We start from the raw sequence: 16,088 nt of genomic DNA on the forward strand, positions 1-16,088 counted from the left end.
TCTGCCAGCCACTTTGGCATTGGAGTGGACCCTTTGTCATGAATCAAAGACATTACGTGATCATAAAATAAGATGTTACTGAATTGTCCTAATAGGGGACGAACATTTTTTTGTTGTTATATATATATGACATGCACATAACAACATCTTAATATCTTGAGTTGAGCATTTTTTGTTGACACTGTATTTTGCCAGCCAGTGCACCGTAGTCTTCACTGACTTCTCAGCCTTCTCTCTATTTGATACACTATTAGATTGCGTATGAAAAAGGGAAGCGTTCTGAAAAAGAAGGAAACAATTAAGTGGTTTGTCAAAGGAAGTGGTGCAGGGATGAGTCCTAAAACCCAGAAATGAGTTGGCATGTTACCACTTTTTGTCTCAAAGTCTACCCCACTCATAAATGTCCAAGGCTTCTATGCGTCATAACAACTGCGATTGCTTACAACAGAATAGATGAGACTACTTAAAGTCATCACGGCCAATATTAGCCACCTTTAGCTTAACGGTAGTGATGCACAGATATAGATTGTATAGCGTAGTGTTACCTTTTTACCAAGTATTATAAAATCCTATGGAAAAATCTCTTTATTTTTTGTCGACAGAGCACTTGCAATTCTAACTTCATGGTTGGCCTACAAAAAGATGTCATCACTGCCCTACTCTACTGTCAGCCTGGTTTGTTTGGACAGATTTGTGGTGTAGTCCTGGTCACTTCCCTGACACTAAATCACTGAATAGTGATGATGTTTCTGGTCTACTGGCTCTGTAACTGGTCTACAGGAACATTCATGAAATAAGAGTTTCCTTGTCATGTGTTCCCAGCCTTACTCAGTGCATTAGCCTTGTTTCTTGTGTATTTCTGCGTGTAAATGGTCTGTATTAATGTGTACCAGGACACGGCACACTGCACTGGCCCCTGCTTTCCCACTGCACTGTGGTCATAGCAGGCCAGCTGTCAGCGGAGTCAGGAGGGAGTGTGAAACTACAAATTGTTGAGCTACGAGTGAACTGTTTGTTTTATTTCAGCAGGCATTACTCTGTTTCACAGTGGGATCAAATCCTTTTTTCCCCAACACTGGAGGCTCTGTAATGTCACGGCAACCAGATGAGTTTAGCTTGATATTTGTCCAGTTAGCTTTGCTGGTGGTCAGCTCCCACACACACCCAGGAAACACCAACCAAAACAAAAAAGGTTGTGTATAGTGGATGGAGATCTTTAGTTAACCAAACCGCTTAGTGAATTTGTATGTGAATGCATGCTTGTCTGTATGCTAATAATGCTAAACGTGCTGCTTAATTTAGACAGGCAGTATACTTTTCAAAAGAAAAAGGTCTATGTTATCAGAAAATCAGTGTCAATGTCACCAGTACGCTGACCCTGCTGCCAATTTAGGTTTTCCATGGCATGCTGGGATCAGTTAACCAGGGAAATGCCGACTTTGTCAGCCATAGATGGAATCTCTGTTAGCTTTCGAGTCCGCTTTCCACAAGGAACCATAACTGCAGGCATAACAATAGCTAGCTTTATCACCCAGCCGCTCTGTGTCCGGGTCATGTGCTCGGAGTGGTCCAGGTGGTCTCTAACAATTTGATAAAGAACATTTAAAATGGCATGGCAGCCTTTCACGTGCTATGGGAATATTGTGGGTTACCACATGACTAGCACAAGGACTTTTCCATAAGCCCAGGTCATAGGACAAGGGTATTTTCCCTTCCTTTTGGGTTACTGTTAGAAAATGCCCAGAGCTTCCATCAGGTCAGGGCAACAGAATTACAAAACGCATGGAATTGGTTAGCAAACATGAAAAGCACTGACTTCCTGCTCCTACTGAAAGTGATAGATTTAGCTTGATGCCCCTTTTTTCCCCCTCGTAAACACTCACAAGGTTTTATTGTGATGTTCTGCTGTGATTAACTGCTAAGCCGACGTATAAAGTGATCAGTAAATCACCTGCTGAGCGGAGAATCCTGAAGCATGTTCTCTGCTTATCAATAGAGCAGCACTGTTTTTTAATTTTTTATCTCAAGTCTAATTTCATGTTCCTTCTAAACAATCTAGAAGGTGTTGGCTGAATCAATACCTCCTATGTAAAATACTGCTGAAAACAGATGGAAAAAGAGCATTAAATGATCTTTTTGATTACATACACTATTATCCTTCCAATCCTGGTTGTTTTTGATATTTCCCTATCAATCATAGCTTCCTCTGCCCTACATTCCCTATGCTTTTCTCCTTTGCTTAAGGTCCTTTATGCATCACTTTTGGCCTGTTATATTGAACCTAACATATGTTCCTTCTCTCTACAGCTAAACCCTTCACTTCCAAAGTGAAGCAGATGCGCCTGCACAAGGAAGACTTTGAGATCCTCAAGGTGATTGGACGAGGAGCCTTCGGAGAGGTAATATACCTTCTGGTTTTTACACTAAACATGCAGCAAGCCTTTACCATACATGGTGAGAACCTGCAATTAGGGTTTCCCCTTTTTTCTCTTTTGAACGAGTAGCAGGTGTTAATGGACGATCTTTGTATGGATTTGTCGTGTGCAGTGTTATTTGTCGTTAAAAAATGGAACTTCTTTCTTAAGACATAGATTTTGCTCTATGATGTTGGGACAGTACCTACCAGTAACAATCTATATTCTTTTATACCTTAATGCCCAAGCAATAAGAGGCAGCGTTGTTGTATTTCATAGGAGATTACTTTCTGCTGCATTCCAGCAGCAGTGCGTAGTATTGCTCTGCTGCATGACTCTACTTGCAGCTTAAACACTTTATAATTCTTATTTCACATTTAACCCATGAGCAGAGATTACAGTGCCAGTGAAACCATCTAGTTTTGTTAGTTTCAGCTTTTGCATGCCCGTAGGGAGGTGGAAATACATGTGTTGCTTGGTTTCAGGTAATGATGTCAAAGCTGGGGAATGTCGGTGGAACAGGTATTGTGGTCCTCGGGCCAAGACTCTTACATAAAGTCAGTATCCTGCAAAGACCTTTGTGTCCCATAGCTGACTTTGTGCAGAATCTGTAAAGTCATGGCAACCAGATGAGGTTAGCATGATGTTTGTCCAGTTAGGCTTTGCTGGTGGTCAGCCCCCACACACACACCCAGAAGACACCAACCAAAACAAGACGTCAAACATCAAAAGGAATGTGTATGTTAAAGCCTGCTTGTTTTTAAGCTAATAATGCTAAACTGGGCTAGTCCTGCTGTTTAACTTAGACAGGCAGTATACTTTTCAATACTTCCAAATATTTCTGGAAGTGTTATTCCCTATCTGTACAAACAAGTTAGTGAATTCCTGAGGTGTTTTTCCCCACTCTGATTGGTGGAGAGAAATTAAGAAAGTGATAGATTGTTAGATGGAGACTTGGACACACCTGCCAGCATGTAGCAGCAGTACCAAAACATTCTAACATGCTCACATGAGCCTCTGCAGGGAGTGCTGGTATGTGCATGTGTGAATTGTGTGTGTGTGTGTTGTGCTCAGCAATGTGGTGTGATCCATGAGTTGTGCTATCTTGTGGTAACATTCCAGAGCCTTTTTTGCCAAGTCAGCTGTGCCAGTGTGTGTTTTTGCACGGGCTTGAGAGACATCAGGATCGTCACATGGCTCCAATTTAAAAATCCTTTCAGTGTGTTGTGTTGCGATGTGGATGTTACTGTTATGGTGTAGTAAACAGACATGGGGAAATAGTAGCAGAATAAGAAGAACTCTAGCTGGCTGCCAAAGCTAGATGTCATGTTGAGTCAGTGGTCGAAGAAGTTGATATTGTTGGACAACTTTTTATTAGTGGCGGACGTTTCATAATATAATTATCTTTTCTTAGCTTATTTTACATATAAACGAAATGATAAGTCTTAACACACCATGCGTTTTTTCTTACCTTACCATTAATTGCCACGTCGATATATTTTTATTAAACTGTTGTTTTTGTTGTGAACAGTTTCACACAGAAGGTAAATGTTACATGTTGAAAAAGCAAAGAAAAATCTAGAACAACGTAGATTTGTGAGGTTTGCATTGCAAATAAAGACATTAGCCAATCACGGAGCCAAGGGTTATGAGTTGATGATTACAAAACAACATCACGCCATGACATGGAGCCTGCGTAGTTCGAACCGACACGGCAAATTCTATCACTCCTTTCAACTTGAATTCATTGCATTCCAGGTCCACGCCTTCTGTTCCTGCCTTTAACAGTAAAAGCCCTAAACATAAACACTACCCTACCAGAAAGTACTCAGAAAGTACTCAGAAAGTACTCAGAAAGTACTCAGAAAGTACTCAGAAAGTACTCAAATTCACATTTTTATTGAGCAAATTTGGCAATTGTCGCAATTTCGCATGCCACAATTTACATTTGTTTAGTTTACTTGTCATGCACCCAGTGTGTAAATGCCTTAAGTCAGGACTAGTTCAAATGTTTCTTTACTGCAGTCTGACAACACACGTTCAAAAGCACTGCTACCATAAGGCATATTTGCGAGTTTTCCTTTATGGCCGTTGGCATCATAAAGCTAGGAAGGCTTACTATATTCAAGTCAGATGATAGTTAAACCAGCCATCTAGCCTCAGGTCAGACCAAGCAAACATGGAAAATGTGTATTTTGGAAAGGCGTCGTAAAAATTCAAAAGACCGGGTATTATTTCTCTGTAGGAAGTTTTGAAGAAAAGTGAACACAGACCTGAGACTAAGATATGGGAACAAAGAGTTAAAAAAAGAGACAGACGGAGAAAGAGACCCAGATGGGCAGACACAGGAAAACAAAGTCAAGAAAAATACTTGAGTCAGAAAGGGAGGAGAGATCCTGAGTGCAGGATGTTTTGATTTCATCCTCCCATTGTCAGCAGCAGGCAGAGAAGTGGTGCGGGTGGGTGACGCTGTGGAGCTGCTCTGATGAATGGCGCAGTGTGTGCTGGCCTCCTGCCTCTGAGAATGCCCCCATTACGACAGTGTCCCCTCGCCACCAACACAAACGGGCCCAATGGTTCTCTGTGGATAGTGTTTGAAACAAACAAAGCCAGGGTTACAGGTTCTACTCCCAGAGGTGTATGTCATCCTCAGTTATGGGCCATCAGTCACTTCTACACCAGAAGATAGCATCGCAAAGGCTAACACGCCAAAAAGCAATTGGATATTTCTATTGGATCTCTGAAAATTGCTACAAATATTTGTCTAACACATGTGTATGATACTAGATAATATATTCAAATGCAATCTCCAGTATTAAAAAGCTAATGTTAGGCTATTAATGAACACAATTATAGACAAATGGCTGCGCTAAGCTAAAGGCAGACTTGTGTATGATGTTTAGAAGTCTCATTTAGACACTTATTAGCAAACGCTGTCTTTATGTCATGTAATATATCTCTAGACAATCACGGGTGGGGTATTTACTGACATCCTTTTTGTTTCATTTGACAAAACGTCAAAACTCTTAAACGTTTATTAGCTACATACTTAATTTCAGGGATTTAACCAAAAATACATTACATTTTTTTTTGACTTCAATACAATTGAACCACAATCTGTTCAAATGCTAACTCATTTCCAGGTTTTAGGACTCATTCCTGCACCACTCTATTGCACAACTGGTTGCATTGGGTCAATAAACACAAAACTCTAGTCAGCATCCAAATGCATGTAAAAATGGCGTTGGCTGTTAAGTGTGTTAGTCCTGTGGCACTTATAGCAGATGGTGTGTTTTTAAACTGTCATCACTACTTGGCCTGTAGTAAACATATATAAACTGCTGTAGTTTGCTTCAGGTTCCAAACCACATTTGAAGACTCTGTTGACACTCTTAGCTAACAGTAAAAGAAACCGCAGGAGTTGAAAACACATCCTTTTATCTATGAATAGATGTACGGGAATAGTGAAGTAAACTCCGTCTTAAGTATTTTCTTGGCCAATAGGAAGAAACATTGGAGAGAGATGGTGAAAAGGACAAAAACAGCCAGGCATTGCCAAGAACAGTACCCCCCCCCCCCCTGTCCTCCTCTCTTCCTCTTCTGTTCCTCCTCTCCTCTCTGGTGAGGGATCACTAGGGGAAATCCAAACACTGCAGGAATGTTATCATTGTATTGCATTAGCAGCATTCCCTAGCTCATTTCATAGACTACAGACCCCTCTGTGGCATCGGGCGCCTGTTTGTTTCACCTCTCCTCCGTGTGTGTGTAAATCTGTTTACTTGTGTTTATATTTTCCTTGATTTCCTTTTTTCTGTTTAAGGAGGTCAAATTGAAAATTGCACTCAGATGAAAAATATATATAAAATGAGCTTAAAGAAATTAGCAAGTTTGCCTGAACATGTGTCTGGCTGTCCGCTTACAGTGCTTTGTCACAGCAGCTTGTGCAGCTCCTTTTTTGGCAAAATGTGAAGCCGGACTTATGGAAGTTTGTCATGGCAATGATCAGTTCAGGGATAGTTGGCAGTCGTTATGTCGAGAGGACAGTACAAGAGAGCATGAGAAATACAATCTCTGAGAGAGAAAAGCTGAGAAGTTTAAGAAACAAGCTAGTATTTTAGCATTTTAGGTTTTTTAATGCGTTTTTGTCAGTCATAAGGCCTGTGGTTAATACAACCGTACAACGTTTTGATCCACTACAGAAACAGCAGTTGCTTACACGTGACTAAGTGAGACTACTAAACGTCATCATGCCGAACATTAGCCACCTTTAGCTTAGCGACAATGGCGTGACGTCATGTAGTTTGTTTATATTATTATCTAAGCTTTTTACTCTTGGCAATTGCATTCATGCTTCACATGTTATAAAAGTGGTGTCAATATTTGGAAATGATCGTGTTGAACAAAACATGTAGGTATAACATGTGTGTGTTTGCCACAGATTTTATTATCTGCAAATTCCAAAGAGTAATGGGAAAACCACCTTGCTTTTAGTCGAGGAGCCATTGTGATGCTGACTTCTGGAACAATCAAGATATTTGATCGATTTCATGATACACTAAATAATATCGTCTTGTATTTTGGATATCTTAACATTGTAATATTGCATAATTGTCGTCTTATCCTAATTTTAAGGATTTTATTTTCACATTAATACAATTTCCCTTTACACGATAAGTCATTCGTGTATTCAAAGCACCAACAGTCAACTCAATGATTTCATCAAAATATGGAAAAATAAGTATTTAGTCAAAAATATTGTAATAATTATTCCATATCGCCCTGCCCTAATTCCAACTATAAAACGGTTATTGTGTAAGTTATAGGTGTGGACCATATTGAATAAAAACAAGTTTATGTGTAGTTGTGTCTGATGAAAGCTATCTGTGAATTTCTACTTTCAGATCATGTGTACGTGATCTTAAATGAAAAAAGGTTATAAAATAGTCATATTAATGGAAACGCATACATTTAATGGCTTGTCTGGGATTGTGATAGTTAAGGCCACATCAGTAATCTGTGATCACTTCCTTCCAAAACCACCACATCACTTCAAATCTGTCCATCCACTATTGATGTGTTCCCATTTACAAATCATTGCACACAGTGATTAGAGGACTGCTCCAGTTTTCCCAAACTGCAGACTCTGTATGTAGGAAGCATGAATCATATTTAAGTGTCCAGCTGTTTAAGAGGAGGGATGTGGATCCAGGTGGACTGCATCTGTTGGTCAGCACTTCAGTATCCGTGGTCACTTCCTGTCGCTGCTGTTCTCTTCTCCTTCTTGGCCTACTCTGCTTTCTCCTTATTGTTTTTTCCTTTTTTCTTTACCTCAGCTTCTCTTTCCTGCCTTCTCTTTTCCCTCAGTTTCAACCCCTGTCCTTATCCAAAAATGTTTTGGTGTTCAATTTCAACCATGTTTTTGGGTACAGCTGACCTTTCTCCAAATACTCCTAGACCTTATATATTTTTTTTATTTTCAACACTTTCTTCCCGTGTGTCACTGTTTTCTTTAAGTTCCGCTTGGTTCTTGAGGGTGTTGTGGTTCTTGGTTGGCGCCTTAAAGCCCAATGGCCAGTGTGAATATGCTGAGATGATCCCCCTCTTGTTTTTATATTGTTCCACCACAACACCAAAAAAAAAGAGGCAGTTATGGCTTTCTTATTCAAAGAGTTTAACCTTTCTATTTACTATGAAGACTATTTGTGTTGTTTTCTAAACGAAATCTTTGTTGAAACCATGATTCCACATGAAATGTCATTGTGCAGTTCTTGCGTTTCTGTTTCCTGTTGCTTTCAAGGGTAACATATTAAATCTGTCAGTCTGTGTTCGTAACACGGGTCACATTCTTCGTCTGGCTTTGCTGTCACTCGTGTGATTAACGTCTTTTAAACACTACAATTCTTTCTCCCTTTTTGCAGGTTGCAGTTGTAAAAGTGAGAAACACTGACAAGGTATTCGCCATGAAGATCCTCAACAAGTGGGAGATGCTGAAGCGAGCCGAGGTAGGCGTCACACACTTAAAAAGCTTTGAAAGATTTGTGTTGGGCTGCACCACTGCTGCCTATTATGGATATGGGGCATGAATATATGAAGATAACTGGACAACAGCGTTGGAGGCGGGGCTCAGGTTATTCATACGAAGGTTGCCAAGTGTCAAATAAGGCTACAATTACTTCATTTGAATCACTCTTGAAAATATAGTTCTTCTGGCTATTTTCCGAATCCTACACATGCAACCTTTAGTTCTCATTAAGCCCAGCCTTATATCCACTACATCACGTCCCTCTCTGATCAGTCAAAGGATTGGGAAATCAACTAGGCATATGACTAACACATTTTACACACGCAGGACTGCATTTAAAGAAAGGCTAGTAAGGTTTTCAGACTGCAAAGTTAATTTACCAAGGCCCAAGGAAGTGAGCCGGACTTTGAAGTACATTTTCGTAGGCCAAACAGTGTTACTACACCTCCTGTCTCAGTCTGTGACGTAATCGGCTTAAATAGCCTTTTCCCATTGACTTACATTGGGAAATACATGCAGTGTAAATCAGCAGATAATACTTTTTTAACTAAATCAGCTTCCCAGCACTAACACCTTTTTAGCCCATTAGGGTCTAAACGTTGTAAAAATGCGCTAAAAGCCGAATCCAGAGTTATTTTCGCTCTGTATTAGGCGGTGTTTACACGATAACGCAAACGGTTGTATCCGCAACTTTTCTCTTTCGTTTAGCCCGTTCGTCCACACGAGGCCGTAACGGAAAAGCGGAAACGGACCCCGCAAACGATAACGGGTCCCAAGGTGGATAGATCTGCAACCGGAACGCTCTGGGGGGCCAAACGGCTCAGTGTGTACGCCCTATACGATTATTTTCCTGATAACGATGAGCCATAGCCCCACCTCTGCTGCTCACTGCTGTAGCATGGTCAGTAGCTACTGACCATGCTACAGATGTTAGTGCAAAATCTACAGCTCGACCATGCTACAGATCAGATGTTAGTGCAAAATATACAGCTCCTCTACCACAACCATCAGCAACAAGTGGACATGGAGAATTACATGAAGTACATGTTGCTAAATCCACCGCGGGGCATAAACAGAAGGGCAACCATGGCAACCATGCTCTGGGGTCTTCTTCGCTGCTTTTGGTGTATTTTGTGGCGAAAGTACAGCGCCACTTACAGGCCCGGCATATGTACTACAGCGTCTCCAGCGCTTTCGAGCGGTCTCGTGCGGAAGTACAGCGCCACTTACAGGCCCGGCATATGTACTACAGCGTTTCCAGTGGTCTCGTGTGAACGGACACGTTAAATGAGCCGAATGCGTGTGAACGGAAGACTTTTTTGAAAACGAATTCGGTGCGTAAACGCAAACATTCCCGTGTAAATGGGGTCTTATGGCGCATTTCCACCACACGGTCGGCCTCGGCCACGCTCGGTACGGCACGGTACGGCTTGGCCGCGTTGGGCCTTAACAGGGCCGACTCACTTCATGCTACGCTTCCATTACAGTTTAGGAACTGGGGTAGTTACTATAGTAACGCAGTGTAGGCGGAGCCGTGACGTCATCTTCAACGAGAACCCCAGAAAAACAACACAGCCGTTAGCTGTTAGCACTCAGAGCTCACAGCTCCTTATATATGTTCAGAAACTCGACAAAAGTTAAACAAGTACAAACCACAGACTGTCTGTGTCATGGTGAATACAGTCGCTACTTTATTTATGTCTGTATAGGCCGTTGTTGTGAGTGTGGACGGTCGGAGCATATACTGCGTTAGCTTAGCCAATCCATCTAGAAAAACACGAATTTTAAAAGGTTTTTCGCCTGCCGTCTGTCTGCAGACTTGTCAAAGCATTAATTCATGGTTTTTACTAACCGGTATCAGTATGTTGTTACTTCGGCATCATTTTGAAACGTGTATTACAATTAAATCACGGTCAAATATGTCCATCTTGTTGTAGTTGTAGCCCCCTTGCCAGCGATCCTCTCTCTAGTTTAGCATACTCAGCCCGACTCAGCCCTGTTTGTTGGCCCCGATAGAACCACAATTTTGTCGGGCCAGAAAAGAGGTGAAAAAGTGGCGCCGGGCCGGGCCGGGCCGTAACTAGGCCTAGTGGAAGCGCAACCAAAAACGGGCACGGCACGGCACGACACGGCACGCTTAAAGCGCGCTCCGCGCCATGGTGGAAATGCGCCATTAGTCTGACTCAGCCTTGACTCTGTGGATCGGAGGCGGGGCTTAAGGGAAACTCAAGTACGCACTTTCTATGGGCCCAGATACGGGTACTTTGCTCTTGAGTCAGACCGTTTTGGCTTCATGCGCCACTGAGCAACTCCCGTAGGATTGAACAGGGCCCTGCCTCACGCTGTATCCAGTCCTCTTTATACATCCATGATTTCCACGCCCTGCTCACTTACTGGGGGCTTGACACAGCACCATGCTGCAGTATTGGGGAAATCTTTACGGAAAATGATAAGGATTTCTGATTATTTAAAGAAGTGTTGGCTCCACTATCAGCACTCTCATCAGGCGTTCACTGAGAGATGTTTGCAGAACGTGTTGCTGCTTGAGCCTCTGGAGCTGCCGCTGCATGTTTTTCTCATCGACCTCTTCCTGACAGTCTGACATTCCTTTTGGTCCCCTGGGCCTTCAATCTTCATGCCTCATACGTCACAGGCTAAAACTGCTCTCTGCTGTGTGTCTGTGTGTGTGTGTAAACGCCTGGACATGGGAAACAATGTAGAGCAACAGATGTACTGTAGACAGTGCACACCAAGCATGTAATTGTCGCTGTAGACAGAGAACATCAAAGCACTGAGCAAGTATTTTAAATACTGACATTTAGCAGAGTTTCTTCCCTTTTCAGAGCAAGATTAGTGGCCATATTTAGTCGTGGCATTGATTTGCATTAAGTGATCCATTTACTAGAGCTCTTTCCCAAAATAAACTTTATTTAATAATTACAACTTGTCAATGCGTGCCTAATTAAGTGTGCAGCAAGAATCAGAATACTTTATTTATCCCTAGGGTAAATTGGGTTTTGAGACAGTTAAGATTTAAATAAAATAAAAGATTTATAGAAAAATGTAATAAAATATTCCCATAAATATAGGGAGTTAAAGTAAGAAAGTGCAATAAAATAAATTAAAGATATTTAAATAAACACAATTTGAAGTAAAATGTCCAATAAAGAAAAACATAAAATATTTATAATATTTCCTTGGATAAAAACTTTTTGTTCATTTTATAACACTTTTATAGTACAGTTTTACTTTGTCAGTTTAATCTTAAACCAAATTTAAACTTTATTTTACTTACAGTGTTACTAAAGCTGTCTAGGCCTTTCACTTTTGAAAAAGTGACCTCATGACCTAAGTCTGTTAATGACCATTAAATCCAGTTTCTCTTGTGTTAATCAGGTTTGAATCATTAAAGGGGCTATCTGTTTAATATGGCTAAGATGTGATATTGCAGAAAGCTTACAAGACCTAGGTAAGTTAAAGAAAGGACTCAAAGATGAGCAAGCAATCCATCTCCATTCCAAGCATGTAGACGTTTGACCTCCTAATGGATGGGGCCAAAGGTGTCACACTGTTACCATGTAGGGTTGATAGGAAATCATCCACGTTTTCCTTCCCTTCTACTTTAGTTTAATTGGTATACGTCTCTGAAGTAACATTGAATTTGATTAAATAAACAAAAGGCTTGCCCAGAGAACTACACTACACAATTATTCTCTGCTAGAGGGTTCAAATGCATCACTGTTGTGCAACCTTCTAATCTTAATGTGTTCATTACATTTCTGTTTAGACGGCGTGTTTCCGGGAGGAGCGGGACGTGTTGGTGAATGGGAACTGCCAGTGGATCACCACCCTGCACTACGCCTTCCAGGACGACAATAATCTGGTAACACAGCACTCCATTTCTTCTTCTCGGTGTATTCATGAGCAGGAAAACATTTTTTTGGTTTGGTTCAGGTTTTTCCACCAACCACCATAATTGTATTTCCAGAAGTCCCCCTGCCATGGTTTTAACCTTAACTTCTCCCAGTGAACTTTTAACATGTATTATCCGATGACTCCGTTTTCAGTGTCTTGCTTCAAATATTTCAGCACTTGGTACTTTCCAAAATCACAACCACATTTCTACTGAGCGGCTCCACCTGCCAGTTCATTTATAGAAAACAGCACCACCTCTGCATGATGGCTGGTGACCTGCCAAACGCTGACCAGCACATTCACTCCTCACCACAGAGCACAATATGACTTAGAATCGAAGGAAGTTGAGCAACAGATGTGAACAGGCCAAAAAACATTTACGCAAAAAAGCAAAAAGAAAGAGCTGGCAGACCAGTTCTTCTCCGCTCCGATTGGCTGCTGGAGGCAGTCGTCTCTCTCCCTGTGACCCTGAGTTCAAATGCCAGGACTGCTCGTCATTCCATTTCCCACATTCTCACAACAAATGCTGGACACTCCCCAAGGCCTTAAACATACTCAGCATGGCCCGTACAGCCGTCTATTTTTAGGAAAAAGCTTCCAAACTTTAGAAGCATTTAAGAGCTGGCTGCCCCTCTCTAGTAATGATACTGTGAGCAAAAGGGAGAGAGGACTGAGAAAGGCGAGGCAAAGAAGGGTGGTATATGTTTGACTTTAATCTATGAAACTCTAGTGTTGTTTTCTATATACAGCACCTCACTGTTTCACACTTCACTAATATTTTGATTCTATTCTCCGCCCAAATTCATTTCTTTCCCAGTAGCTGTCATTATCTCTGCTAACTCCCGGAGGGGACCACGTGTTGGGTCACGTGTGTGTCTGTCTGCAGCTAATCTTGCATACGGCTTGATCCATCAGCCTAACATTTTGTGTGCACATTTATGACTGCATGCTGAATGAACTCTGGTGGTTGTGGTGTTTCACAATGTTTTGAAAAACATAATTGGGTTGACTGTTTTGTTCTGTCTTTCTCTGCTGTCTTTTTGCTTCTCTTAAAGTGCCGGTACGCGCCACAAGTAATAAACAACCGCTTTAGCAGCAAAAGGAATTTCTGGCAACTAGCCAGGCTAAAAACAAGCATTAGCTAGTCTGTTGTAGGCCACATTCTTATCTTTGTCAAGGTTTAAAAGCTAAAGTCCATAGAAAAGTCTGCTTTTATTTTTTAACTAGATCATATGCAGATTAATTCAGTACCCAATTTGTTATTATCCACTTAAGTTTGGCACAACTAGAGATGAACAAATCCCTGTTTGGTTATATTTGCCACCATCTTGCCTAAAAAAAAGTCACTGGCACTCAAAACCAAAATCAAAAGCGGCATTTTAACATACTGAAAGGACTTCAGCCATCTATCACATGAGCTCTGCACTTGCGTAAGAGGAAATAACTCTGCATTATGGCAGGAGGCATTAGTCTAGACAGGAACAACTTAGGTCTGTAGATATAAGCAGTGTTTGCTGACCATAACGACTTACTTTACTATCTATCGTCCGTTCGTTCTCTTCCCTGTGCACTGATTCCTTTATTCTGAACAATTAAACATGTAGAATCGGCTTTGAGGTCAAGGCAAAACAGTGCGAGACGAATCCCAAAAACCAAGCCGAAAAACGCTCAGCAACCGACAGCTCCAACTTGGCCAACGGTCACTAATCGGCTTGGTGTTTTTGGGCTTTAAGAAAGCTGGAAAGTGACAATTAAGTGAGGAAGAACCGTATTGCATTTTCATAGTTGGCATTTTGTCTAAATTCTCTCTTTCTGTTTGTATCTTTGTCTCTCCAGTACCTGGTCATGGACTACTATGTGGGTGGTGACCTACTGACTCTACTCAGTAAGTTTGAGGACCGGCTGCCGGAGGAGATGGCTAAGTTCTACCTGGCTGAGATGGTGCTGGCCATCGACTCTGTTCACCAGCTACACTACGTCCACAGGTGAGGAGCAGGCAGAGTGTGATTCCATGTTAGGAGGTGCTAATGTGTGTGTCTGTAATAATTCAGAGGGAGGAACACACTGAGCATTAGGTCCTGATGATGGATGTTCAGTGGATTCACATTATTATTGCTGTGTGGGCAATTCTCCTGCAGGGGGGAGCAGCTAAATGAAAATACAGACGAGTGAGCGTGCACATGTTTGACTTCAGTAATCACGGAAGGTGGTCAACACCACTGACTAATTAGAGTATATTAGTTTGTGTTCCTCCGTGTGTTATTATTTCGCACTTGAGCATTCACATTGAGGTTTGTGTGTGAGAGGCTTTGGAAAATAACTGCGTTGCTGGAAGAGATACTCATCATTCCCTTCATTAATCATCCACACAACATGTTAATACAAGAAAAGGTCCTGCATCTTAACTTCTACTTAAGTAAAAGAGAAGTAGTATGAACTAAATATACATAGAGTGGCTATAATCATTCGTGGTATAATGGTAATCTCTCCAAGTGAAAGCATAATGTGAAATGTGTTACTCGTAATACAAAAAAACCCACTGATGATAAACACCTGATTCTGCTCAGCTTTAGAGATTCAAAGTGGGTTTTATGCTTTTAGTTTAGCTGAAAAGGTTCAAACATGCTGTGCACTACCTGCTAAGCACCAAATAGCAGACAGACATATTTAAAAAGAATCTGGTGAACATTTAGCTGCTCAATAGCCTAAAATCTGAGCTAAAAGACAGAGAAAATTGAACTTACAGTGATCAGGTGGTGAGAAACACTTCTTCAGGCTCAATAACGCCTAGTTACCCAGTCACTTGATTTGTAAATAAGGAATTGCTAACGTGTTAGCATGTCAACTAATAGGTGATAGTGCATCAGCTGTCCCAAAGTTGCAACAAAGGCATGTTACTGGTTCAAAGCAACAAACAGCCTAAAACAGTTTGTTCACACCCTGCGGAGGTTTTCCTGTAGATGTTTGAATCATTTGTCAGCCAACAGAAGATGCCCTTGGGAACAGGACGTTTGTCTTTGCCAGACAGGAAGTGGTCACATTGGCATGTTAACACAATTACAGTGTTGCTGTCGCCAGGGGAATTGCACAGCAATTTTGTTGAAGAAGCAAGGCAGGGTGAGATAAACGGAGTGACAGATGAGAGATGGATGGATATCGAGGGAGGGGTCAGATCAAGGGTTCGATAGCTCCGTTTTGGGTGCGTCTGTTGTTACTCTGATCTCTAATAGGCCGCTGCAAAATCAGACGGAGAGAAACCTACTGAGAGGCGAGTTCTTCAGAGACCTAGATATAAATGTATAAGTAAAGAAAGGGAGTGAGAGAGAAGAGAGTAGGGAGCCACTAATTGCATGGTGTTATCTGGGGGCCGGTGGGGGGGGTTGGTGGTGGCAGTGGAGACGGAATAGTACATGGAAGAAAAAAAAGAGACGGGGAGGAGGGGACAGTTTCTCTTTGACTCTCCTCGTGGACGCTTCGGGACAGTAATGATATGGTATGGGAGGTGTGTGGGTGGGGGTGTGGTGCCGTTACCTCCCCCCATGGACCAACCCCTCAACTACTCCTGTGCTCTCACTTACACACACACTCGTGGGAGATTGCTGTGTAGAGGGTGGAGACGGCCAGGTCCCCTGAGGAGGGCGTGTCCTGCAGGCTGAGCCCGTCTGATGAGTGACTGCGTGTTTGGGTGCATGTGCTTCAGGGCGTGTTTACCCCGGTGATGGTGCACGAGTTTGGTC

The 16,088-nt window shown here is 41.9% G+C and overlaps 1 protein-coding gene across 4 annotated transcripts in view; it reads left to right on the forward strand.

The window, feature by feature from the left end:
• Positions 1-16,088, forward strand: part of cdc42bpab (CDC42 binding protein kinase alpha (DMPK-like) b) — a 90,410-nt gene that overhangs the window by 33,899 nt on the left and 40,423 nt on the right. For all 4 annotated transcript variants that reach the window (XM_034150353.1, XM_034150354.1, XM_034150355.1 and 1 more), the window contains exons 2-5: positions 2,308-2,399; positions 8,333-8,416; positions 12,224-12,319; positions 14,188-14,336. In XM_034150353.1, coding sequence (XP_034006244.1) covers positions 2,308-2,399; positions 8,333-8,416; positions 12,224-12,319; positions 14,188-14,336 — 421 coding nt within the window. The remainder of the gene's footprint in view (positions 1-2,307; positions 2,400-8,332; positions 8,417-12,223; positions 12,320-14,187; positions 14,337-16,088) is intronic.

The sequence above is a fragment of the Trematomus bernacchii genome, unplaced genomic scaffold (genome assembly GCF_902827165.1).
Source record: "Trematomus bernacchii unplaced genomic scaffold, fTreBer1.1, whole genome shotgun sequence".
Classification (NCBI taxonomy): domain Eukaryota; kingdom Metazoa; phylum Chordata; class Actinopteri; order Perciformes; family Nototheniidae; genus Trematomus; species Trematomus bernacchii.